Consider the following 26515-nt stretch of genomic DNA (forward strand, 5'->3'; position numbering starts at 1 on the left):
CCTCCAGCGACATCAGAAGGATTTGGTGAGGGTGGTGGATTTGGTTCACTGCAGCCACAATGTCTCATAGCGCCAGAATGTCTTTGCGCATTTAGCTGAAGGAATGGATTGGCCTGTGACCCTGACTACACTTGTGAGAAGAAGCCCAGTAAGTCCTGCAACTGTGGGAGAAACTCAGGGTACAAGGACGACAAAAAAGGCGGGTAAAACGGGGCAAATTAAAATGGCGCCGGCAAAAAAGGGTGGGAAATTGAAATAAAAATGGCGGCCGGGAAGAAGGAGGAGTAATGGTGGACAGGCAGAGGGTTCCATGCACTCCAAAAAGGCCTAACACGGCTGCGGTAAGTGGCAGGCAACAGTTGGGGGGGGGGAAGGCAGCAACGCCTGTAAGTGCCCCCCAAGCCTGGAGATCAAGGCGCTGGCGGTAAAAATGATCTAAGAAAGCCGCAGAAGCGAGCTCCAACCGCTGCTTGGCAAGGAGGCAGGAGCCTCCAAATAGCAGCCACCGCCGAAAGCAGTAGGCAAAGGAGCCGCAGCCGCGGCTCCTGGCAAGACAAACAATAAAAAAAAACGGACACCGCCTGGGATAGGAGGCGGCGGCAAGGAAAGGAAAGGGCTGAAGAGAGCTGCAGCCGTGGCTCTCAGCAAAGGCTTGTCTCACAGGAAAACGGCAGCCGCTGGATTCCCCAACTAAGGGACTGAAAGAGGGAAGCAAAAAAGACTCAAAAATAAAATAACCCCCCCCCCAAAAAAAACGTCCCAGACAATACAAAAAGTGGGTGAGGGAGGGAGGGAGAACAAGAGGAAAAGTCACAGTCCCACACACTCAATTACAAACTTGACAACGCTATAGAAGATCCAAACACCTCGAACGAAGGAAGGCAAGAATGAACTGGAGTGGGAGGGCCTCGATGCCCCAGGTCTTGACTTCAATCCATTCTTGCCTTCGAACGCTAGATGGCGCTATATCCCACGTGATGTCGGACCACCTAAGGAAAATCTCCCCCCACACACACACACACGCTCCAAAAAGCTGAGAGGGAAGTTTCCATTGGCACCAATGGGAACTTCCCTCCTTGGGCTAAGAGCACTGAGGTGGCAAGGACTGAATTACAGCCATTGCAGCCTTGGCTATTTTAATCTATAAAAACTAATGTGAATTGCTTACACGTTGTTGATGTCACATCTGTTAGCTTACCCAAGTCAAGGTTTGTGCTGAGAGTGCCAAGCAGCAGTTATCCTGCTCTTAGTTTAGCACAAATGGACTAAAATTGAATGAGAAATTTTATATTGGTAAAAGTAAGCAAGGAGCATCCTAGGCAAAGAACACGGCTGAATTTATTTCTTAAGAAAGAACTACAAAAGGTAGAAAACAGCTTTTGCACTCCAGACTACACACACGTACATCATCTGACCACAGGCACTGCCCATCTCATGGACCCAGGACACCTACAAAGCTCTTCAAACTCCACTTGAAGTCTATAGTGCAGCTAAAGCTGCTGCTGCACAAAAGAGTGACACAAAATATATATTTTATACAATATGTAGATTTTGCAATAAACATCTATATCACAGGTTTAAAACACTGGAAAAATTGAACAAATAAGGCCATGATGGTTGAAAAACCCAAAAATATCAAGTAATTTATCTTCACCAATCTCACAATATTTAGGTGGTTTTTAGAACAAGAATTAGTAATTACATATAAAAGCACAGATTTTTTTCTGTTTAAAACTAGAATATCTAATATTCAGTTACAAACCAGAAGAGTGATTACTTTCTTTAGAGTAGGAAGTAACCAAACCTGTTTGCTCAATTACTAGCAGAGAGGGAATAGAGGACTGGTTTCTTTTTAAAACTGAATGAAATGTTCTCAGCTAGCAAATATTCCTGCAGACTGGAGCGTCCAGACTGCGTTGGACCTGTTGATAACTGTCCCTAGCTGCTCTGCAGCTAGTATGTTTGGTAGACAGTGAGAATCCTGGTTCAGAGGGAAAGGGTTTTGTCATTGTGTAAGGCAGCAACTGAATTAAAAAGGTAAGCTCATTCATGTTGTTGAGTCCTGCGTGATTGGTGGATCCAGCATTCTGCAAAATTCATGCAGGGAATAGCTAGCTCACAGAAGCAAGGTTTTTGCGAACAACTAGATCCATGTTCCTTATCAAAGTTAAGACTTTCCTAAAGCTAAAAGCCAATCTGCATACATTTCAGAGAGCAAGGACTAGGGGAATGCTGGAACAGAGGAGTCTATTGAACCTTGATTTACAGCCTGTCCCTTACAGATCACTGGTTTATATCCTTGATGGGGTATGAACCTTTACTCATGGTGGCATAGCTTGCTTTGTCGGGTGTATGGATACGTTCACATGTCTGACAATGAAGTTAATCATGTATAACCAGTAACAGGTTTGAGCATACTGTTTTGCTGTGAATTGTTAGGAAAAACAGCAGAAGAGGCAGGTATGATAAATAAGGTGCTTCTCTGAGAGAACAAGTGATAATGCAAGGTGGGAATTGGCTATGAAACCTCCAGCAAGGGAGAAAATACATCTGCCACCTGCATCTTGAAGATGCTGCCACCTGCTGTAGTTCAAAAAAAACTTAGAGGTGCTTTATGTGCAAAAAAATCTCCCTTTAAGGTAGCATTTTGCTACAGGAGCAAAGCAAAAGAATTGGCACCTGTGTTTTTCCTCTAGAAATTTGCTAACCTAAAGGTTAGGTCACACTCTTAAGAAGCCCTTCTCTAGAGCAGGGTGACTTAGATTGCACTTTAATTAGCACACTGTACACGCTTGCTGCAACAATAAACTGCAGAGGGGATATCTCACTGTAAGGACTGGTGCTTGAAAAAGCCAAGTGCAGCTAAGCAAGCTGGCACATTTGTATCACTAGGGTTATATCAAGTTGCTCTGGATAATCACAGCAGCCTAATACAGTTGGGTGCTGCTAAGAACTGCTCATTTGCCTGAGGTTGGGAATAAGATAGTACAATGGGGGTGGCTGGAACAATGGGTTTCACTGGTTCTTGCTGTGAAGAGGTGGCTCCCAAAAGAGAAGGAGCAGTTCTGAGCTATCTGCTTGCTATATGCAGTCTTAGCATAGCTATATATGTTTTACCTGAAGAATTTGGACAAACCAGAAATAAGCTATTAACCTGACAGGCTGATTAATCTCAGTCTTATTAGACTAATGTGAAAACCAGGGCCAAAAGATTTATGTGAAGTATCTAATAGTTAAAGAGAGAGGTTGCTAAGAACTGAGGGACTACAGCAGTGGTCTAGAGGGTCTCTTATCTCCCTACTTGCTTTGGTACACCTCCATAACTCAAAGGCCCACAGCCTTTTCCTTATGCTATAGTAGATAGAGGTGTTCTGTAAGAAACTGAGGGCAGTGTTAATCACTATGATTTAGATTAAAGGAGTGGGTGATGCTAGTGCCTGAACAAGACTAGTCTGAAAGCCAGCAATGAGCGAACTGTTTTCATACAGGCAGAAGTATGTAGTCTCACCTTCCAGACTTAGGTGTACAAAGGTAAGGAATTGCACCTGCAACAATTTAGCATGGCTTAACCCCAAGTCTCTATGCTTTGCTACTAGTAGCTCTAATGTGTAAGGACAAAACCCATTGTAATAAGCTCTGATCCCAGGTACACTTACAGCCACCACTTGTAGGTGGAGAAGGCTAACGTGGAGCACAGGGCCTGACAATACTTCTGCACTGATCTCTGCTCCGCCAAGTACTTGAAAGTCTGTTCTACTTCATCCTTTCTTAGCATGTGGCCAGTGCAATCAGGCCAGCTATATCCATTTGACTACTGTCCAAGTCCTGTGGCCTAATTATGCTGCAATGTGGCTGTTGGTGTGAGTATAGGCTGGGATGAAAGTGCACTCTGTGCCACAGTTGCATTGGCTCTATAGCTCCTGCACTGTAAATCCCACCTCACTGCTGTATATCAGGTGAGCTGTGGCCTCCCAAGCACTTCAGAGGGGGCTGGCTAACCCTGTTCCCCTGCACTGTAACAGCCTTAATTAAAAAAAATGCCCCTCAACCTGCACCTACAAAAAGCTAAGTATTTCTTACTGCCAATGGCACTGAAAAGCAAGGCTTACATAAGGAACTGACTATTAACAGAGCCAAGTGGGGTTAGTCATGTTTGATAGAAGGTAGTACTGTTAATGCCACCAGTCTTCATGCAGAGGATTTTCTAAATCAAGTATGAAAGTGTGGCTGATTATCTGGCATAGCTGGAATGTTACATTTTTTGTGCCAGGAGCCCAGTGCAGAAGGCACTGACTCAAAAGTACTAGTATTGTATCTTGCCCTACTCAGAGCTTAAAGCACGGATAGGGAACCTTTGACCCTCCAGATTTTGCTGGTCTAGGATGATGCCAGTTGGGAGCCCAACATGTGAGGCCACAGGTTCCCCATCCCTGGTTTAAAGGGATCACTTAGTCGGGCTTGTGCTAACAATAGATAGGACTTCCTGAGTTGTCTCAGGGTAAAATCAAAATCTGCCCAGAGACACAAACATCTGACCAGTCACCTGCACCACCAGCAATAGGCTCAATCCATACAAAAAAAGCTCATCAGGAACAATAAAGCATCTGAAAATACAGCTTCTTGCTTCCCTATTCCCAAAATGTACCAAAGAGAGTAAGGAAGTTGTAGAATCCAAAGGGTTTTGGAGCAGAAGTTGCATTACACCTTTTGAAAGAGATGTCTGTAAATTCAGACATGCTTATTGAGACTGATTCCTTTTTTAAAAAAAACTGAGCAATGACTTGGGGAGGAGCTGGCCAGGTGGGAATACGCCCTGAACAACTTCTCAGCAGCTGGAGCATCAGAGTTAGTTAGCTTACAAACCAGGAACTGTCAGATGCAGAACCAGGGCCAGCAACCATAGACCATAATACTGCAGAGTTACAGCTCATATTCTAGTGGAACTCTGCCTGTTGGATGGTGTCTGCAAGCTGTTAAGGTTTTCCTGGGCTACAAAGACAAGAACAGCATATGGTGCATGCCCACACGTGCACGTGGTCATTAGGCACACGTGTCTGTGGCACATGGGAGCTTGGACACCATTCTGACTGTACAGAGTACATGCTGCCTTCACACACACGCATCAGTATGAGGCAGTCCAAAGTCAATAGCACACACCACACTTGAGAAAACCCACTGTTGCATTCAACCACTGCTACAGAAAGCAGTAAAGAGTGACCCAGAGTCCATGCTGAAGTTATGGGATGAAACAGCACAGCACCTCACCTCCAAACAGGCACAATTCTTGCTGCCAGGAGTTGCTCTAAACTCCAGCACTGACCACTCTTCAAGTTCATTAACATCCAAACCCAGTGTCCAACAGCCTACAGAAATACAAAGCTAAGGCAGGTGCCAAGAAACGAGAGTAACTCCCAGGCAGACACAGGAAATGTTCCCCATAATATAGTGACAATCAGCCTGATCCAAGCAGCAGTCTCAGTGGCTTATCTGGCCACCCAAATAAGGAAGTTTAGGCTTGCCGGATACCGTACACAGCCTAGTCGTTGCCCAGAGGCAGAAGTGGGCAGGTCCTAGCTGAGGCTGGCCCAGTTTTATGATTGAAAAGCATGGATTTTATCCACTCCCACCTGTGAGAGTGGAGATCCTGGGGTCTGGGACCCATGCTGGGGCAAGCACCCCCTCACCCTCTCCATCTGACAGTAAAGAGCAGCCACAGAACAGCACAGGATACAAGGGCTAAGCCAGTTTCTAGTTAACTCTGGTAATCAGCGAGGCAGCAACCAACCCAGGCAGCCAAACCAAAACCAGGTCCAGCACCCCTTTGGTGCTGTCAGGGGCTGGGCAGGCTGTTGGGGCAAGCGTTCCTAACTGGGGACTTGCTTGGGCTGCACTGGGCGACAGGTAAGACAGGGAAAGGTGTGAAATGAAAGCGCGTTGCATACTACTCGGAGACGGAACAGCTCATCTTTATCACAGGGCAGCGCAACGCAGCACAAGGTGCACCCTGGCCTCCTGCTGGCCACTTAGCAGTCAGTCCCTTCCTTGCCCCTCTTTAGCTGGAGGGCAGTGCTTGCACAAAGATGCCCCGTGAGTCTGTCCGTGCAAGCTTTGAAGGTGGCTCCATAGGCTCTGCTGTCAAGTTGCTTGATTCATTGGAGCTGAGAGACAATTCCTGAGGCATCTCCTCATCACTCTCGTCTTCTTCTTCCTCTTCCTCATCTGATTTTAAAAAAAGAGATGGTTACCGCAATCCTGAAAGAACCTGAGCACTGACAGAACAGAAGCTTCAGTCTGCTTTATTTCCCGTATTCCTTGGGAATGTCCATTTCAAATAACAGCCTGGTTATTTGAGTCCAGCTCAGTGAGAATGGGGGGGGGGAATAGATAGGCCTTCTTTGCCAGCTAATGACTAGAGAAAATGCAGCTTAAAAACAAGTCTAGTGAGAGCTATTAACTATGAATTTAAATGAAACCTCCATGCTCAGAGGTAAGTATCGGCTGCCAGAGACAAACAACAACAGTGAGAGCCCAAACTCTACTTGCCCTGACTGGGAGTTTCCTCAAGACACCTGGAAGGCTCTGTTGGAAACAGAAGGCTGGACTAGACCTTCACGCTGATTCAGCAGATGTATTTCAATGGTCTTAAATTCTGACATTCAGGTGTCCAAAGAATGTGGCTTGGCCTACAAGCCAGCCCTAATCTGTGACTGCCACTGACTCTTCCCTTTGCCCAAATCCTCTGCATCAAGGCAGAGAACTTTGGGATAGTGAAGTGTCTCCTATTGTGCTGGGCCTGAATATTTATTTAAGAGATTTTTATCCCACCTTTCCCCCAGAGTTCAAGGCAGCTAAAAAAAAATTCAAACTCAATATTAAACATCTTAAGTAAAAAATAAATACCAAAACTAAAAAGTCAAAGCAGCAGAATAAACCCTCAGTGACAAGTAAACCAATAGTCACCATAAATGCCATACAAAAATCATTACGAAATCACACCATTCTCAATATAGTCCAAAAGCCTTTCCAAGAAGGAAGGGCTTCGCCATATGGTGGAAATCCAGATAAGAGGGACTTTGAGACGCCTCCCTTGGAAGGGAGTTCCAGTGCCTAGCGATGACCATTGAAAAGGCTTCCTGTCTAGTCCTGGCTAAATGAACCTGCCAGGATTGAAGAGTAGCTTCCACTACTAAGCAGGCAGGTTTCTCCAGCAGACTTTGGAGCAGGCAGTCTCTTGTGCTGCTTCTGGCCTATGCCACAGATCAGTGGCGCACCATGCAAAACCTGTTCTTCCCTTACCTGACTCAGGTGAGGAGGAAAGGTCTCTCATGCCATGTTGAACAAGGGGCCCTAGCCCTTGCTAAACTGAGAAGTGGATTTATGGAGACCCTTATGATCCTTGCCATTCTTTCATCACGGACAGAAGAAGGTGTCTCACCTCACCTCAATTTCACCCATACCTAGAAAGGCCTTGAAAACTCAAGCTTATGGTTGTACCTCTTGGGCAATGAAAGCTCAAAGAGACCAGATTCAAAGGGACTCACAGAAAATAATTTCAGGGCTGGTTCCAAAGGGTGGCCAGGTGGGGCACTGGCTGAGGGTCCCTGGGGCAGCAGATGGCGGCAGAGGCTTCAGCCCCTTAGGCCATCTTTGTTAAGGGCAGCGCTGTGTGTGCAACCCAACCGCAGAACAGCTGAGAAAGGTAGGTTAAGCAAGGGAATGGCGGGGCATGCAATCCATGGCAGCAATCCTGCCACGAATCACGGAAGGGGAGTGCTGGGGCCTGGGGCATGCTTGTGCCCAAGGGCCCGGCCTGTCTGGGCCAGCCCTGAATAATTAATGTGTGCACTCCCTGCTGAGCTGCCTCATTTGCACTAACTCTTCAGTGTATCAAACAACATTTTGGACCTCTACAATGCACAGCTAGCACACACAAAATATCCCCAACCTATTCAAACCTAGTCTCTTTTCCTGCTGTCTCTCAGAGAAAATATCAAGAGCTGTCAAGAAAAGGTCCAGGATAAGAACATAAGAGCAACCTGCTGGATCAAGCCAAAGGCTCATCTAGTCCAGCATCCTGTTCTCACAGTGGCCAAGCAGATGCCTCTGCAAAGCCTGCAAGCAGGACCTCAGCACAACAGCACTCTCCCTACTTGCGATTCCTAGCAACTGGTATTTTTCCAGCAACTAGTATTAAATGGATGAGGTGGCAATCCAAACATACCCTCCACAGTTCCAAGGCCAGCTTGTAACACAACCAGTCACTCCCCCATTGAGCATCCCCTTCCCTTCTTCCTGACTGTCCTCTTCCCCCCCACCACCACATTTTTTCATTTGAGGGCTGCATTCCCTCGGGGTAATCAGTCAGAGGCCACCTGCTGGTGAGGCCAGAGACAAAAATGATTGAATCCACCCCTCCTGCCACTCTCTTTTCTCTCCTTCTGCCAGACACGTATCTTCTCCCCCTCCATCTTCCTCACCCAGCAGGCTGCTCCTGCCAGAGATATGAACTGATCACTTGCAGATGGCTTTTGAAATTAAGGTGAGGGCTGCACATGTCCCCAGGACTGCAGGTTGCCCAGCCCTGTTTCAGAACTACTCATTCTTTTTCACTTTTTAACACACGCAGGCCACATTCACACTGTACATTTATTCCACTATTATTCCACTTGGTTTTCCCCAAAGAATCCTGGGAAGTGTCATTTGCGAAGGATGCTAAGAGTTGCTAGGAGATCCCTGTTCTCACAGAGCTACAATTCCCCGAGTGATTTAACAGGCAGTCCTTCTTTCCAGTGAACTCTGGGAATTACAGGTCTGTAAGGGGAATATGGCTTTCCTAACAACTATCAGCACCCTTCACAAGCTACACTTCCCAGAATTCTTTGGGGAAAACCACGACTGTTTAAAGTGGAATAATAATGGAATAAATGTACAGTGTGAACGTGGCCATTGCCTTTGTAGAAATTCTACCAAAAAAAGGATGCTATAATTCCCATCTTACAGGTGGAAAAAACTGAAAGAGAATGGAACTGGAGCCATGTCATTCCAAGTTCATAGCTGTGCTGAGTTTGAAGCCAGCCAAGGAGTCCTTGGTTTTCTTCCGTGTTCTGGCCTTGCATCCAGGAACACAGAAAGATCTGTCCAACACTGTCATGACATCCCAGAAAAAGGGGAACCACAGACAAACCAAAGGCAGTGCAACATTTAAACTTGGCACCTTCCATGTGCTAACCAAGAGCAGAAAGTGGCAAGCATCCAAAAAGCAGAGAACAAAAAAGGGGAAAAATCATTTGCCTCTCATTCCAGCAATCTTGCTAGAAAAGAATATTACAGACCAGTCCATCCCCTGACGAAGGCCAGGCACTATAGTGGCCAAAATATGTTGGGCTTTTTTTGAAAATAAACACCACATTTTCTGACTGAAGAAGCACTCCCCCAAAATGGATGATGGAGGCAGGCTCTTCAGGCTCACTACATGCAGTTCCACTGGGTCTCCCTGTGTCACGAACTGGAAAGATCTGGGCTCAAGTCCTGACACAACTCACAGTTCAGTGAGTGGCCTCATGTAACCTCCCTCCCTCAGCTTCTTCACACTAATCAAATGGGAAGAACAATGCTACCGCACATATTTATCAGTGGGAGAGTAACAATAAAAAAAGTCCCTAACATCTGCGCTGATAAAGTAAGAGTTTGGCCTCCTGAGGCCCTGGACAATACCTTTATCCGGGTCCAAGGGGTTTAAGGAGCTCGCCAAGTTTGCAAACTAAAAGAGAAACAACAAAAAAACATAAGTAAGGGTCGCCCTCTATTACAGGCTTCCCTGTCTGCAATCTAATGCTACCCAAGAGATACCTCACACAGCACTTTTATTCTGGTGGGCACTGCTCTTTTTCCCAGGCAGAGACAGATTGGGGGAGCAGACAAGAGCTCCCCCTCTTCAGAATATGGCAATGAACTCTTCATGCCTGAAACTTTGGGAGGGGAGGGAAGTGCTACTCCTTGTTTGAATTTTGCTGATTTCTTGCCCTCCACACAACCTGAGTCCCACCAGCTAATGGATCATGGATGGCAGTCCTGGATTGGACACAGTTCCTTGTTTATTACTAAGCTTGGGATAAGTGAAAGTACATTAAGGTAGTGTCTGGAGCCTCATACCACAATGAACTAGAACATGCTGGGTTCTGCATACAAAAGGAGATACAATTTCAGTATTTTGTATTCGGCACTAGAGCACATCTGAAATGTCCCAGGTGTAATCCATGACATGCCCAGCTAGCAGGTTCTTAGGTTGGGCTGGGAGAGACCCTTGCTTGGAGCACACAATATCAGGCAAATAAATATAAGGCCGCTTCATATGCCCAAAAGCTCCCTGATGTCAACATGGGGAAAGGCAAAAAGAAAAGCACCTTGATCCTGACATCCCAGCCAAGGAGGTATTAATCAGAATGGATCTAACTCTTTAAGCAAGGGGCCCTCACAGGTTTTTCAACTTTGAGACCAAAGGCCACAAAACTTACCTCTCCCATGACAGCAATGGGAGTCTCGCCCTTGGCTTGGGCCACACGGTGCTCAATCAGATAGTACATGTACTCGTCATAGAGGAGGCGGATGAGATGGAAAGAGCCAAAACTGGCCGCGCTCCGGAGGGTCAGATCCCGAATCACCATAGAGCTGGAGAAAGAAGGAGCCCAACAGTGCAATTACTATCCAGATAGCACCGCAATAGAACATTAATCATCCTGTTTCACAAACATGGCGCAGAAGCAAAACAAGAGTGAAAAACCTATGGCTGAGCTGGATGAGAGCCTAGAACCAAGCTTCACTGTGTTTCTCACCTTCTACTTACCTGTAGAAGGACCACTTGAGGAGGAAGAGTTTGGCGGCTTTGGGGAAGCTGGGGCTGCCGTGGTAGGGCTTCAGGACCTGGCTGACCACACCATCCAGCCACACTGCCCACTGCTCCAGAGAGTTCTGCTGCTGCAGAGTCATCTTAAAGTCCTGCTCAAGGCGCTGCACCACACGATCCTCACACCGACACACCCATGAGGCCTGTTCCTGTGAGACAGCAAAAAGAGGAAGAGAGGCATCTCCAGTGGGGCTTGTTTCCCCTATTGGGCAAGCCAGGGACCCACAGCCACTATTTGGAAGAATGTGCTGGACTACATGGGCCTAGCAAAGCAGCTGTCATGTCTGACACTGCTTTTACCTTGACTGCTCAAAATTGCCAAACAAGGCTTCAGGTTTAATGGGACCAGCCCAGGTCGACATGAAGGGACGGCATCTGCAGCCTCTGGATTCCGAATAGCAGAGGATGAAAAAAGTGGGGGTTATTACCTGTACATTAGCAAAATCCACCCTGTTGAGGTCGCTCAGCATCTGATTGATTTGGGCAGTGTTCTGTAAAACAGCCCGGGCAGCTTGGGCAAGATGGTTCAGGGAGGTGTAACGCCGCAGGGTCTGGGCAAAGGCACTTGCTGCTGCCACCTGAGAGACAAAACACAGTAACACAATGCATTTCCCCACAACTGTGTCCTCTGTGGGAAGGAGGGACTGAGGAGCCACCCCCACTAGAAAGTAGGGGGAGGAGTGGCTCAGACCCTTGAGGACAGGGAGAGAAGTGACTGTGGCACCAAACTGGTCGCTGGTACAGAGGCAGAAAGTCATCCAATGTGGCTTGAAAACTGTATATCAGTCTGCCCTAACATGGACTGAAGGCTCAGGAAACTGTAAGACTAAGGCCAAAAATCCACCCCACCCCCCCCACATTCTTCCTGCCCCCACAACTTCCCACCTTTGGCTCACCTTCACACGGACCATCTCTTCTGGAATATTCATCATGGCATTTGTCAGCCAGCTCTCCAAACTTTTTGCAAAATTTCGGATTGCTTGCGTCAAGGCACCTGGGACAGAATGGAACGGTAGGAGTCACATTGCTTTAGAACTGCCAGTTCCAGGAGGTTGACAGCCCTCTGTTCATGGAGGTAGGGAATAAATCTAAGAGCAACCCATCTATCTGGGAATGGCTTAAATGCTTCCACCTCAGACCAAAGAGTCTGCCTACCACAACCTGCGCATGCCATAGGGCCAGCTGCCCAGCCCACTATGGAGCAAGGCAGAGGTGTCTGGCGGAGCCCTATCAACAGCTGAAGCATCCTGTAGTTCTAGATGTGGAAACCCATTACAGGCCTCAAGTATGTGCTGTGCAGAATAAGCTTACTCGGAATGGGCCGGAGCACTTCTGGGATCAGGACCTCTACCAGCCCCTGGTACAGCAAGTTGTCACAGTCCTTCGTCCATTTGAGGACAGGCTCGTACTTGGACAGTGTCACCAAGCAGCTCTTTGGGAGACGCTTTTCTGCTTCGTCTTGACTAAATATGAAACACATATGCCTAGTTAGAGAGCATCATCACAAAACCACAACTCAGATTCTTAAGACCCAGTAGTTCTCCCAGCAGCCCTTCCACTGGAGCAGTCAATAGATTCTGGATACTCAGACATTTAAGAACTTATATGGCAAAGGTGGAGACAAGGTGGCAGCCAGTTAAGCTGGAAAAATATACTTCCTAGTTGAGTTTCCCTGCAAATTTAGATTTGCTCTGTCATGCCAGTAGTCCTTCCACAATGGAACCCACCAAGGTTTTTAGGCACTAGGCTGTAAGAAGGTTGTTATTAGCAAGTTGTTATTTCCCCCTGTAATTTCCTCCCCTCCCTTTTATAATCCTCATATTTAGTCTTCATACCAATCTCTGCCCTCCTGGTTTCACAGTGGTCCATCAACCTAGACTTGATAATCGAGGAGGAGGAGTAGCTTTAATCTATCGTGAATCGATTCCCTTGATTAGGCTACCTCATCTACATAATATGGGATTTGAATCTCTTTGTTTGAAATTTGGGAATCAAGACCAACTAACAATTTCATTAATCTATCGCTCTCCTCATTCCCCCACTAGCTCTTTGTCTGATCTATATAATTTGATTTCGGGATGGATGTTGGAATCACCCAGACTTTTAGTACTGGGAGATTTCAACATTCATGCAGAATCAATTTCTTCAAGTTTAGCACGAAATTTTCTAGTCATGATGTCTACTCTGGGGCTCCAACAATTAATTACGGCCTCTACCCATAGTGCGGGCCATACCTTGGATCTCATTTTTCAATCGGACCCAGACATCAATGAATGGAAAATAGACAACATAGCCATTACACCGTTACTATGGTCGGATCATCATCTGATCAGTTTCAGATTACTAGTAACCTCCTCACCTACCAACACTAGAAGAGCTACAAACCTATATCGTCCGAAGAGATTACTAGATCCTAATATATTTGTACAAAAACTGAAAAATCATCCTGGCCTGCGGATTGGAGAACCAATTGACACTATGATTAACACCTGGAATTCCATCATGACAGAAACAGACTCAATGGCTCCCCTTCGACCACTAAAAATGGTAAGACCAAAACCAGCTCCCTGGTTTTCAGAAGCTGATAATAATGAAACGCTCCTATCGCCGCTTAGAACGCCGATGGTGAAAGACCAGGAGTCTTTCAGATCGGGCTGATGCTAAGAAATTGGCAAAAATGTATGCCTCTGCAAGACATGCCGCCCAAAGATCTTTTTATTTGGCTGCTATCATTTCAGCCGGGAATCAGTCAAAAGAGCTCTATAGGATAGTTAATGGTCTACTTCGTCCGACACAGCCTGATTCTGGTATAGCTCCCTCACAGGCTCGCTGCCAAGAATTTGCCACATTTTTTGAGAACAAGGTTAATCAGATCCGTCTCTCATTGGACGCTAATAAAATAACAGGCCCTAGTGATCCCATGTTTGACACGGCCTATCTTTCTCTATATACAACCTTTCAACTGATCCAACCAGAGGATATTCCTAACTTCCTCAATGGAATGAATCCCACGACATGCTTATTTGACCCATGTCCATCCTGGTTGATAAAAACATCTAGAGTTGAATTGGCAAATTGGCTATGTCTGATAGTCAACTCATCACTTCAACAAGGCCACTTACCTGGTCTAAAACAAGCAATTATAACACCTTTACTTAAAAAACCGTCCCTTAATGCCACTCTTTGTGATAGCTTCCACCCTGTATCTAATTTGCCATTTATAAGCAAAGTCATCGAACGAGTGGTGGCGGCACAGCTACAAAGTTTCATAGACACCAATGACCATTATGACACCTTTCAATCAGGCTTTAGACCAAATCATGGGACTGAAACAGCCTTAGTGGCGTTAGTCGATGATTTACGGCTTGAATTAGATAAAGGTAATGTGACCTTACTAGTCCTATTGGATTTGTCGGCCGCATTTGATACCATTGACCATGATATCCTTTTGAATCGCCTTTTCAAGATGGGGCTACGAGGCGCTGTAATACAATGGCTTCGCTCTTTTTTAGAAGGTAGATTTCAAAGAGTTGCCCTTGGGGACTTTCTTTCAGAGCCCTGGCCATTGCGATATGGTGTTCCCCAGGGCTCTGTTCTCTCCCCAATGTTGTTTAATATATATGTAAAACCTTTAGGTCGTATCATTCGTAAATTTGGAATTTCCTATCACCAATATGCAGATGATACGCAACTCTGCTGCTCATTTCCACCAGATGCCAAAGGGGCTGTTCACCCTCTGAACCAATGCTTAGCAGCAGTGCAGAATTGGATGAATAGTAATAAATTAAAACTTAACCCAGATAAAACAGAGGTCCTTCTAACTGGACGAGACCCCCTTCAGGAAAATAAAAATCTCCCCTCGTTAGATGGGATCTTACTCCCCCTGAAGACGCAAGTCCGTAGCTTAGGCATTATTTTAGACTCAGCCCTAACCCTGGAACCTCAGGTCGCAGCAGTCTCACGGAGCGCTTTTGCACAACTAAAATTAGTTAGCCAACTTCGTCCTTTCTTGGGATTATCCGATTTACGGAAAGTAACGCAGGCCCTTGTCACATCACGATTGGATTATTGTAATTCCCTTTATGTCGGTCTTCCTGTCAAAGTCCTCCGGCCGCTTAAGCTGGTGCAAAGAGCAGCGGCACGGATGCTAACAGGAGCTGGCCCTCGAGTGCACACCACACCACTCTTATATAATCTACACTGGCTTCCTATTATGTTTCGTAACCAATTTAAGCTGTTGGTTCTAACTTTTAAAGCTTTACATAATTTGGCGCCACTCTACTTATCCAATCGCATTTGTGAACACACATCCCATCGTCCACTGAGGTCCATTGCAGAACGTACTTTGATTATTCCTTCAACTTTTACCATCTGTCAATCAGGCACTAGGAATAGAGCCTTTTCAGTGGTAGCCCCTAGCATGTGGAATGCTCTTCCACTTGAGATACGGCTTTCTAATTCCGTTTTAGATTTTCGTCGACATGTTAAAACGTTTTTATTTCACCAAGCTTTTAATATGTAAATGTTACTGTTTTATTTAATATTAATTTTTAATTGTTGTTTAATGGATTTGTTACCTGATTTTATGAGTTTATCTATATTGTATGAATTTATATTGTTGTTCACCGCTTTGAATTCAGTGAACGAAAGCGGGTTATAAATTGGCAAAAATAAATAAATATATTGGTCATGCCAACCCAACTCTGTGGGCGGGGAGCCTGAATGAACAGGCCTAGAGCAGTGAATGGCTCCATTCATTTTCATATGTACCCCCACAATCAGATTCTGCATCAAAGGAGCTTACAGACACTCAGATGCTGAGGAAAGATAATCGGGGTGGGAGCAAAGGAGGATGCAGGGAACCTGGAGATGTTGACACAGCAGCAGAATATCAATTCAGCAAAGTTTGGGATTTAATCAAAATTAGATTAAATCAAAATTGTGCATCAGCACTGGCCAAGTCTTTTGACAAATGTCACAAAAGTCAAGTCCAAAGTATGATACTTTGGGGGATGAGCAGCTATCCTCTCATATCGAGGATACTTTTTTAGGAGGTGGAAGGATCCTGCTAGTGGGTGATTCCATCATTTGGAACATAGAGTGGGACACAGACTGCAGAGTTAATTGCCTGCCTAACATGAAAGTTGTAATGGTGTCTGTCATCTAGATAGCCTGGTAGACAGTGCTCAGTAGGAGTCAGTGGTCATGGTGCATGTTGGTATGGGCGTGAGGTCCTGGAAGCAAAATTTAGGATGCTAGGTAGGATGCTCAAAGCCAGGACCTCCACAATAGCTTCCTCTGAAATGTTAGCAGTTCCATGCACAGGGCCAGCTAGACAGGTGCAGTTTTGTAGTCTCAATGTGTGGATAAGGTGATGGTGTGGGGAGGAAGGGTTTGGATTTGTTAGGCACTAGGGAAAATTTGGGACAAGCAGGGCCTGTGTAACCGGGATGGGCTCCACTTGAACCAGGATGGCACCAGACTGTTGGCATTTAAAATCAACAAGGTGGCAGAGCAGCTTTAAAACTGATTATGAGGGAAAGCCAACAGGACCTGAGGAGGGTCCAGTTCAGAAGAACTCCAAAGATGATGAAGATTAAAAAAATGATGAAAATTTAATTTGGGGAGGCATTGAACTAGGCATTCTGAGTGCATGAACACATGACAGGAATTCAGAGAGGCCAAAGCACCACAGGCCAAAACACAACTGCCAAAGACACTTGAAAAAAGACACTGTATACAAGTGTTTATACACTAATGCTAGAAGCCTCCAAGCCTAGATGAGAGGATTGGAATGCTTAGTCGTACAGGACAGCACTGATATAGAATGAGCATAGCTGAAACCTGGTGGAAGGGAGAAAAACAGTGGAACACAATGATATCGGAAGGACATGGAAGGACATATTCGAGGTGGTGTCACACTATTTTTTCTTTACAGCCAGTACTTTTATTGTTATTGTTTTTAGCCAATGGCCATTACAACATGAAAAACATACGAAAGAACATATTTATAAAACATTTAAAAACTTTCAATCCGATAAAACATGGGTAAAACCCTGAAACTTTAAAAGAAAATAATAAGAATTTACTACATTTATTTAGATTAGGAGCGCACTCAAATGAGCTCCCCATTGCTTTTAAAGCTGGTATATTTCAGGAAGGCCATTCTGATCTTTGCTGCAGCTAGTACACACAGGGTTACCCTGTAAGTGACAGATTTGTCTGTGTCTGCCAGCAGCCATCTGATCTTATGCTCATCCGGATGGCTTTCTAAAGAAGTCTGAAAAGGAAGAATGAACTTGGCCCTTGGTGAGTTATATAAAGGGCAATATAGAATATAGTGCTCCATACCTTCAGTTTGCCCTGATCCACATACACACAAGCAATCCTTTGGTGGTTTTTTTCCTATATCTACCAGCCAGATATTCAGTGGGCATCAGCTGAAATCTGAGCTGAGTAAAAGCACGCCTTACAGGGGGAAAAGATAACTCCCGCAAATAGGTAGCCCTTTCGTGGTCCGATTTGATTTTAGCATACCAAATGGCAGACTTACAATTCTTTATATATTCGAGATCTTTTTGAGCATCTTTACCATAAAGGTGTCACTCTATATGTGAAAGTGGGCATTGAATCCAGCAAGCCAGAACCCAAAAGAGGCAAACTCCTCCACAGAATCGTTGTGGATGGTGATACTGAGCTCCAAGAGTAATATAGTACTGGGAACATACTATCGTCCCCCTGATCAAAAAGCTCAGGGAGATCTGGAGCTGAAAAATGAAACAAAGGAAGCATCCAAAAGAGAAAATGTGATAGTAATTGATGACTTCAACTACCCTGACATAGACTGGCTACATACATGTTCCAATCACAATAAAGATGTAACATCTCTAGATACCGTAAATCACTGTGCCCTACAATACTTGGTCAATGGAACCAACCAGGGGGGTGGCAACCCTGGACTTAATCTTAAGTGGTGCCCAGGACCTGGTATGAAATGTAAATGTTGTTGAAGCAATTGGGAGCAGTGACTATAGTGCTATTAAATTAAATATGTAAATGGCCAATTGCAAAAGAAAAACCCAACAGTCACATTTGACTTCAAAAAGACTAAACTTCCCCAAAATTAGGGGATTGGTAAAAAGGAATTTGAAATGCAATATCACAAAGGTCAAATCACTCCAAAATGCTTCGGAATTCTTTAAAAACACAGTATTAGAAGCTCAACTGGAGTGCATACCACAGATCAGGAAAGGTACCACCAGAGGATGCCAGTGGGTTAACAAGTAGTATCAAAGAGGCTATTAGCAGCAAGAAGGCTTCCTTCAAAATCCAGAAGTCTTGTTCAAATGAGGAGAACAACAAGGAACACAAACTTTGGCAAAAGAAATGAAAACAAGGGATGCTAAAAAAGAATTTGAGGAGCACACTGCAAAACCATAAAGACCAACAACAAAAAATGCTTTAAATACAACTGTACCAGGAAAGGGAGGCCGTTGGACCCTTGGATGACAAGCGAATTGAAGGTGTGCTAAAGGAGGATAAGGAGATTGCAGAGACACTGAATGAATTCTCTGCATCTGCCTTCACAGTGGAAGATACAGGGCAGATCCCTGTGCCTCAACTAACGTTTGCAGGAAAGAAGTCTGAGGAACTGAGGCAAATAGAGGTGACAAGAGACAAAATTCTAGGCCTTACAGACAAAATAAAAACTGACAAATCGCCAAGTCCAGGTGGCATCTGCCCAAGAGTTCTCAAAGAACTCAAAATGTGAAATCGCTGACCTTTCAACAAAACTATGTAACTTATCCCTCAGACCCGCCTCCATACCTGAAAGTGGCCAATGTAACACCAATTTTTAAAAAGGGAACTAGGGGGATCCTAGAAATTACAGGCCAGCTAGTCTATTCTGGGAAAACTGGTGGAAAGTACTGTTAAAGATAAAATAACCAAGCTTGCTGAAGCAAAACCAGCATAATTCTTATCCTATTAGAATTCTTCGAGTGTCAATAAGCATATAGATAGAGGTGATCCAGTGGACATAGTGTACTTAGACTTTCAAAAAGCGTTTGACAAGGTACCTCATCAAAGGCTTCTGAGTAAGCTTAGCAGTCATGGAATAAGAGGAGAGGTCCTATTGCGCATCATGAACTCATCATGTAACAGGAAGCAGAGAGTATGAATAAATGGATAGTGCTCCCAATGGAGGGATGTAGAAATTGGAGTCCCACAAGGATTGGCATTGGGACCTCTACTTTTTAACTTATTCATAAACGATCTAGAGTTAGGGGTGAGATGTCCAAGTTTGCCAATGATACTGACTTGTTCAGGGTTGTTAAAACAAGAAGGGATTGTGAAGAGCTCCAAAAAGACCATTTCCAAACTGAGGAGATGGGTGGTAAAATGGCAAATGCAAATCAACATAAACAAATGTAAAGTAATGCATGTTGAGGAAAACAAATCTTAATTTCACATATAAGCTCATCGGGTCTGAACTGGTAGTGACTGATCAGGAATGAGAACTTGGGGTTGTAGTGGATAGCTCAATGAAGATATTAACCCACTGTGCGGCAGCTGTTAAAAAGGCAAATTACATGCTAGGGATCATTACAAAAGGAACTGAAAATAAAACTGTTGATATTATAACCCATTATACAAATCTATGGTGTGACCGCATTTGGAATACTGTGTATAGTTCTGGTCGCCTCACCTCAAAAAATGTATTGTAGAATTGGAAAAAGTTCAGAAAAGAGCAACCAAAATTATCAAGGGGATGGAGCAACTCCTCTGAGGAAAGGTTGCAGTCAGAGCTTAGAAAAGTTACTTTTTTTGAACTACAACTCCCATCGGCCTCAGCCAACATGTCCACTGGATTGGGCTGATGGGAGTTGTAGAACTTTTCCAAACTCTGGTTGCAGCATTTGGGGCGTTTTAGTTGAGAGAAAAGGCAAGTAAGAGGGGACATGATGGAAGTGTATAAAATTATGCATGGCATGGAGAAGTCTGCCTCCCATATGACACTAGAACTCATGGATATTCAATGAAGGTGAATGTTGGAAGATTCAGGACAGACAAGAAAATACTTCTTCACACAGTGCATAATTAAACTATGGCATTTGCTCCCACAGAAGGCAGTGATGGCCACCAACATGGATGACTTTAAAAGAGGATGAGACAAATACATGGAAGACAATGGTATCAATGGCCACTAGCCATGATGGCTACACTCTGCCTCCATGGTTGGAGGCAGTATGCTTCTGAATACCAGTTGCTGGAAACCACAGGAAGGGGGAGTGCTCTTGCACCCAGGTCCTGTTTGTGGAAACAACATGCTGGACTAGGTGGGCCATTGGCCTGATCCAGCAGGTTCTTCTTAAGTTTCACTCTAGTCTGCATTATGGTAATATGCAACCCCACCCCACTCACTCCACCCCATGGTGTTTTTTTGCTTCTAGTCTACTAGTGTAAGGATATATGCCTGACCCTCCACTGAGTGCTTTGCTGACTGTAGGTCAAAAGCCCTTGCTGCCAGTGCCTCTAGTGGCATTTGTGCTGTAAGCTGACCACACATGGTACATGTGATGTCCTTCTTAAAGGATTTAGCAAGGATAGGTCAACACTGGTGGGGGAAACATACAGTGATTTTGTTGCCTCAGCAGTTGAGAAATGCACCCAGACCTGGGTCATGGAACTGACAAAAATGAGTGAATCCATCCTCAGTGCTCAACAGCCTAAGGCATTTCTTAGCCAAAATGAAGTCCCATGAGCTTTTCTGCAAAAGTCACTTGCAGATGCCCAGAAATGACTGCCTCCTAGTCATAAATTTGCAAAGCACCCAGAGTGCATTGTTGATCTATAAATACAAAAAGACAAACAAACTCACATATCAATGGGGGTGGCTTCACTGGGCTGGTTCAAATTGTACCGCCAAAAAGTCTTCCAGAGTGTCTCCACCAGTGTGAATTGCAGGTTTACCATCACATCAACAATGGCCTGAGGAGGTGGAGGAGGAGAAGGAGGAATAGTTATAAGAACCAATTCTAGATCTGCCAGGTAGGAAGGGGCACTGGCAGGTTCTTCTCTTCTAAATTAATTTGCTCCTATAAACAAGATTATTGATCCAGTTGTCCAGCACATTTTCTGATATTTGGAGCATTAATTTCTGAACGTAAGATTGATCACTAATAAGCAAATGATTTCAGACAGCAGAGAGAGCACGAGGGCTGACAGTCTGGAATCCATTGACAGACCCAACACAATTTCTTTCAGCCTGAAACAAGACCTATGCTGGTCAACTCCAGTTGATCTGTGCCATGCAAATTGAGCACCTGCCTGCAAGGGTGGAGCGTGTCTACAACCTTGCTTTCCTCTTGTGCCTGAATCACATTAACATCAATTGTTTACACCTGTATGGTATCTCTGCTTTCAGCAAGATTTTTTTAACCTCACAAGAGATGGTCCCCAAACTTTGGTATGTGCATATTCACTCTCTACTTCATACATACAGGTTTTACCACATTTGTTAATCTTTTAAGAAATATATGCAGATTGAAAGAGTCTGCTGAATCCCCATGATGCTTCCTGTAGTTAAACATCTGCACAAATGTTTTGGATAAATGGTTGGTGGGAACAGACTACCACCAGCGCATAACTTGGGTGCTTAAAAGCTTGCACTGGCTGCCCATTTGCTACCAAGTAAGTTTTAAGGTTCTTGTTTTAATTTACAAGGTCCTCAACAACTTGGGTTTGGGGTACCTTAAGGACTACCTAATTCCTTATATCTGATCAATGAGGTGTTCAGGGGAATCACTGCCGGTGATCCCCCATGGCTCAGACAAATGGCACATATACACCAGAGTAGTATGTTCAGTATTGTGGGCCCAATTATGTGGAACTCCCTCCTGGCTGAGAATTTCTGGCACTTGGTGAAGACCTATTTATTTCACTAGGAATTTTAAGCAAGTTTTCTGATTTCACATGCTCAAATAATTGAAATGCAAAAAATTCACCCACCGATTACTAGATCAGTGGTGTTTTCAAAATGAGTTGGGAATAGTCAAAGCTGTGGCAGTAGCATAACTGACCTAGAAAAAAGTAATTGAAGGGCAGTATAGGCATATTTTTGGTAAAATTAAACAAGGGAAGACAGCTGGGGAAGGAGATTCAAAGGGGTTCAGTTAGCCTGGGTCTGCTTTCACTAACGTGGCTTTGTCGAGAAGCGGTCAGAGCAGTGCCTGTGATGCTACAGACGGTGGTCACTTTGATGCACATCTGCCTGGGAGTCACACTAGTCTGTTACCTTCCAACTGCCTTCTGTTCACAGCCATCCCATGGACTATAGCACTGGAGTGGGGAACCTTTTTCAGCCCGGAGGCTGCAATTCCTCATGGGCAGCCTTCCAGGGGCTGCAAACCACAGATGGGTAGGGTGAGAGGGGGAAAGTGGGTGGGGCCAGAGGCAAAAGAAGGTGCAGCAACTGACATGACTCTTACCTTTACACAGTAGGCTATGTTCCAGTCATGCAAAAGCCAAAGTTTCTACAACACGCCCCCCCCCCAAATATATGCATCACTCTACCCTCTATCCAGGCAAGCAGGAGGCATCATCATAGTTCAAGGACAGATTCAGCCAGGCAAATACAGTCAGTGAGGGGATGGAGCAGGGGGAATGAGGGGAGGTGCAGCCTGGAGAAGAGTCCCAAGGGCAAGACAGAGAGATCTGAAGGTCTGTTTTCACTCCATGGGCTGGAGGCTCCCCACCCCTGCCTAGGTTTCCCTTTCCAATGTGCTCCCCTGACATACCTCACAATGTTCTCGATAGAGTGACTGAAAAGACTTCACATCTTCAGCCCCAATGCCCTCAGGGAGGGTCTTCCCTTGTAGGTCTAACTCTGCAAAGTCAGGCAGGCTGCGAGAGGCATCTGCAAGGAGGAGAGAGAAGTCAACCCTCCAAGATCAACCCTGGGTCCCAGTGATCAGCCCCACTTTGACATCATTTGCCTAAATTTGAACTAAAAAGATCTGGTTTATTTGGACCAGGATCTACAGCTTCTTAGGGGAACTGGGGAATTGTGTTTCCATGACCCACTCAATCCTTGGCCACAAAGATGAGACTGCCAGCACTGAAGTCACACAGACATGATTCAAAAGTAACACGGACAACATGGCTGTTGCAAAAAAACCACCAAAAAAAACCCTTGTGGTGAGAGCTCCATGCAGGCGTGGCATTGTTTGCAAAGGACCCCACACACAGTGTTCCAACTACATGAAAAAAATATCCTTCCCGTTCCATTGTTTCTGAGACATGAAGGTTCTCCACAAATATTTGGCTCTGAAATCATGTTCCTATTACACAGAAGCTGCCTGAGGTGTCAAACAAGGCACCCACATCACACACAGGGTGCAACATTCTCCATCAAAAGTGCCACCTTCTGTCAACTAGGTGGTCAAACACTGAGCCCTAACAACCACATGCAGAGGTTGGTGTCACATCTCTCTTTCTCTGTGCTCCCCACTCAAAGAACTCAAAAGTTCGAAGTTTTTTGGCACATGGGAGAATGGTCCTTCTTACCTAGGAACTGCTGGTACTGTTGTACTTGGGCACTGATGTCAGAGAGCCCTGTCGCCTGCTGCTGCCCCACAGCCACTCCGTTGGTCATGCCTTCCATCTTCTGAATGGGTTTCAGCCTAAAAGGCAGAGCAACTTGGAGTCAGGCATGTCAGAGGAACAGCCACTGGTGTGAGGAAAGGGAGAAAGCATGCATGACAAGGCGTGGCTGTGTCCTGCCAGCAGTATGGAGAAAGAGGTTGCTCGGGACTGTGACCGTACTTCAGCAACTGATTGGGAACCATTTCCAGGGGCTTCCAGAGAGAAACCATGGAGGAGACAGGCAGGAGTCTCCTTAGGAATGTACATAAGATGCTGCCTTATACCAAGTCAGACGACTGATCTGTCCAGCTCCTTATTGTTGACACTGCCTGGCAGTGGCTCTGCCAGGGTTTCAGACAGGTTTCTCCCAGCCCTCCCAGGAGATGCCAAGGATTGAACCTCAGTCCATGTCCGTGCAAAGTATATGCTCTCCTACTGAGCCTATGGCCCTTCCCCGGCGCTCTCCTACCTTTGCTTCTGGGAAAAGGGTTGTTGCCTCATGGCCAAGTGTTGCTGATCTTCCATGAGCCTCACGAGCGGGGAGTTAGCTTTGATGCGTAATCCGTAGTAATGGTATTTGGAGTTCCCTCTGAAAGAAAAGTGAATTGAGAAAACAAACCTCCACGTAAATCCCTTGGCCTGCACCACTGGACAGAAAGTGCTGCTTTCACAGGACTATAACCACCGCAGGGTGCCTTCAAACACAGCAATTTAACTGTGGTAAACTAAAGCTAATCAATCTATATGGCCATTTGCCTCTGGCAACCAGCAAGTCAGAATTTTAACACGGTAAAAAAAACCCAGCATGGAGACCTTTTGGCTCACTTGTGGATTCATTTTGCCTCATGACTTCTATAGTACCTCCAGATTAAAAAATGCCTTACAGTTTTTAACTTGCTTGGCCGAACAGTAATCCTGGAAAATTGTTCACTAATATATTATTTGTTTCACTTTACAATACCTAACCTACTGTTCTGATGTAATTGAATATGTAGCAAAATATTCAGATAGGAAAGTAAGACAGAAGGAGTGCCTAGTGCAATGTAGTGGCTAAGGCTGCAATCCTGTATCCATTTACAAGGGAGTAAGCCCCACTGAATCAATGAGACTTATTTCTGAGTAGACATGTATAGGATTACACTGGAAGAGTCACGAATCAGCTATGAATCAATGAAAGAAGCTACGGATCAGGAAATTCCTGGTTTGTGCTTTGCCTCTGCCATTAACTACTAGGCAGCCATTCATTATATGCTGCACTGCCCTTTATATGATGACCCCAGAAGAAAATTTTTAGCTTCAATTATGAACTCTCACGGGGGCAGGCACCCCGGGGAATTAGTTAACATCCTTCTGGGCGACACAACTAGCTACATTACACTGGCCGTAGCTAACTCTGCCTTTGCGGCTAAGAAACTAAGAGCCGCATACGCAAAAACCGTTCCGAGATAAAGCAGGAAAGAGTCTTTCCGCTTGCCTTGCGGCCTCTTGTGTAATATACCAAATTTTGTGCATCACGTATCTCCCTTAATCTCGTGTACTATGTACTCTTTTATGTTTAAAGTCTTACCTTTTATCTGCATGCCATTGCAATGGCCTATGGCTGTAATGCAATAAACTAATACATACGCTTTGCCTCTGCCATTAACTACTAGGCAGCCACTCTCTCTCAACACCCCTCCCCACAAAGCTGTGGCACAAAAATAATATTATTGACTTACATTACATGGTTGTTTGAAGTGTTACTGAGAAAATGCATATGAAGTATTTTGAATGAGGCTAGGATGGGGCTGTCTAGTCAAGACGTTATAGATACCTTTCTGCTTGTATTCCCTATGGATGTGGACAAGCTACTTCAAGGACTGAAGCCTACCATATGCCAAAACCCCCCATCCCTCCAAAGTATGTCCTACGGGTAGTTACCAAGAGGAAAAAAATACATATAAATGATTTAGCCCAGTGACTCCCAAACATTTTCTCTCCACAGCCCACCTGAAAATTGCTAAGGGTCTTGGTGGTCCACTTAATTTTTCTGACTGTAAGGCACTGCGCTAGATGCTGTATGATTTTTAATGGTATTATTCTTGTTTCTTTTATTTCATATATATAGAATTTCATCGTATCCCACAGAATTCAAATTGTAACATAATATAAGGAATAACGAAAATACCAATAAAAATCAGTATGAATATTTACTGTGACGGACATGCTGTCTTCTGTCCTCAACCACAAAACTACACACATGCCGTGGACCACTTGAACAAAGTTCATCACCCTCTGGTGGTCCACGGACCACAGTTTGGGAACCTTGATTCAGCCTATTTGACCATTACAAAGTTTTGCTGGTATAGTGCAGATCAGATCAGCGTGAGGCCACGTATTACGCCTGTGGATTAAAGCTCCCTTTTAAGAGACATTTGATATGTTCCAGGTGCACTAAGAAAGGGTGGATTTTGAATGCTCAACCTGGCGCATGTGAATGGGAAGCAAACTAGGCTTTAGTGCTGACAGTCACTGTGTTCCTGAAGATCCATGGGGATACAGAGATGCTTAGCTCTTGGCAGCTTAGGCATCTCCCATTTTTCCTTTGCAAGGCTTGTATGGGGCCTGCCAGAAAGCCATTTTCCATTTACCTGGTTCCAAGCCGGCGTGTGCGAAGTCCCATAAACACTGAGCGGATCAGCTTGCCAAAGGAAGCAGCGTTGACCGGCTCTAGTTTCTGCTCCTGGCAATGAAGGAGGTAATGGCAGTACAAGGTACTGCGTGGGAGGCTCACACCCTCTGCAGTCTCATAGTTATCCAACAGCCACTGCACCTGGAAAGAAACAGGACGCCAAGTTACAGGCCTTCCCACTTCCCTCCCAAGCCTAGACACCTCTCTTTGTTTGCAGTTATTAACTGCAAGAGTTCAGGCTTTTGTCACAAGTCTCTCAATGGATGGTTTAAATGCAATACACTTGGGATATGGAT

At 45.0% G+C, this 26515-nt stretch overlaps 1 protein-coding gene across 7 annotated transcripts in view; it reads right to left on the reverse strand.

Moving 5' to 3' along the window:
* Positions 1–1322: 1322 nt before the first annotated feature.
* The window catches only part of RFX1 (regulatory factor X1), a 70940-nt gene continuing 45747 nt past the window's right edge, over positions 1323–26515 (reverse strand). For all 7 annotated transcript variants that reach the window (XM_061613831.1, XM_061613830.1, XM_061613826.1 and 4 more), the window contains 12 exons: positions 26179–26360; positions 24018–24137; positions 23471–23586; positions 22702–22820; positions 20784–20893; positions 12215–12366; positions 11800–11897; positions 11332–11481; positions 10844–11052; positions 10515–10668; positions 9715–9760; positions 1323–6219 (listed from right to left, as the gene is read on the reverse strand). In XM_061613831.1, the coding sequence (XP_061469815.1) occupies positions 6053–6219; positions 9715–9760; positions 10515–10668; positions 10844–11052; positions 11332–11481; positions 11800–11897; positions 12215–12366; positions 20784–20893; positions 22702–22820; positions 23471–23586; positions 24018–24137; positions 26179–26360 (1623 nt within the window). In that variant the 3' untranslated portion in view covers positions 1323–6052. The remainder of the gene's footprint in view (positions 6220–9714; positions 9761–10514; positions 10669–10843; positions 11053–11331; positions 11482–11799; positions 11898–12214; positions 12367–20783; positions 20894–22701; positions 22821–23470; positions 23587–24017; positions 24138–26178; positions 26361–26515) is intronic.

The sequence above is a fragment of the Rhineura floridana genome, chromosome 3 (assembly GCF_030035675.1).
Source record: "Rhineura floridana isolate rRhiFlo1 chromosome 3, rRhiFlo1.hap2, whole genome shotgun sequence".
Classification (NCBI taxonomy): Eukaryota; Metazoa; Chordata; class Lepidosauria; order Squamata; family Rhineuridae; genus Rhineura; species Rhineura floridana.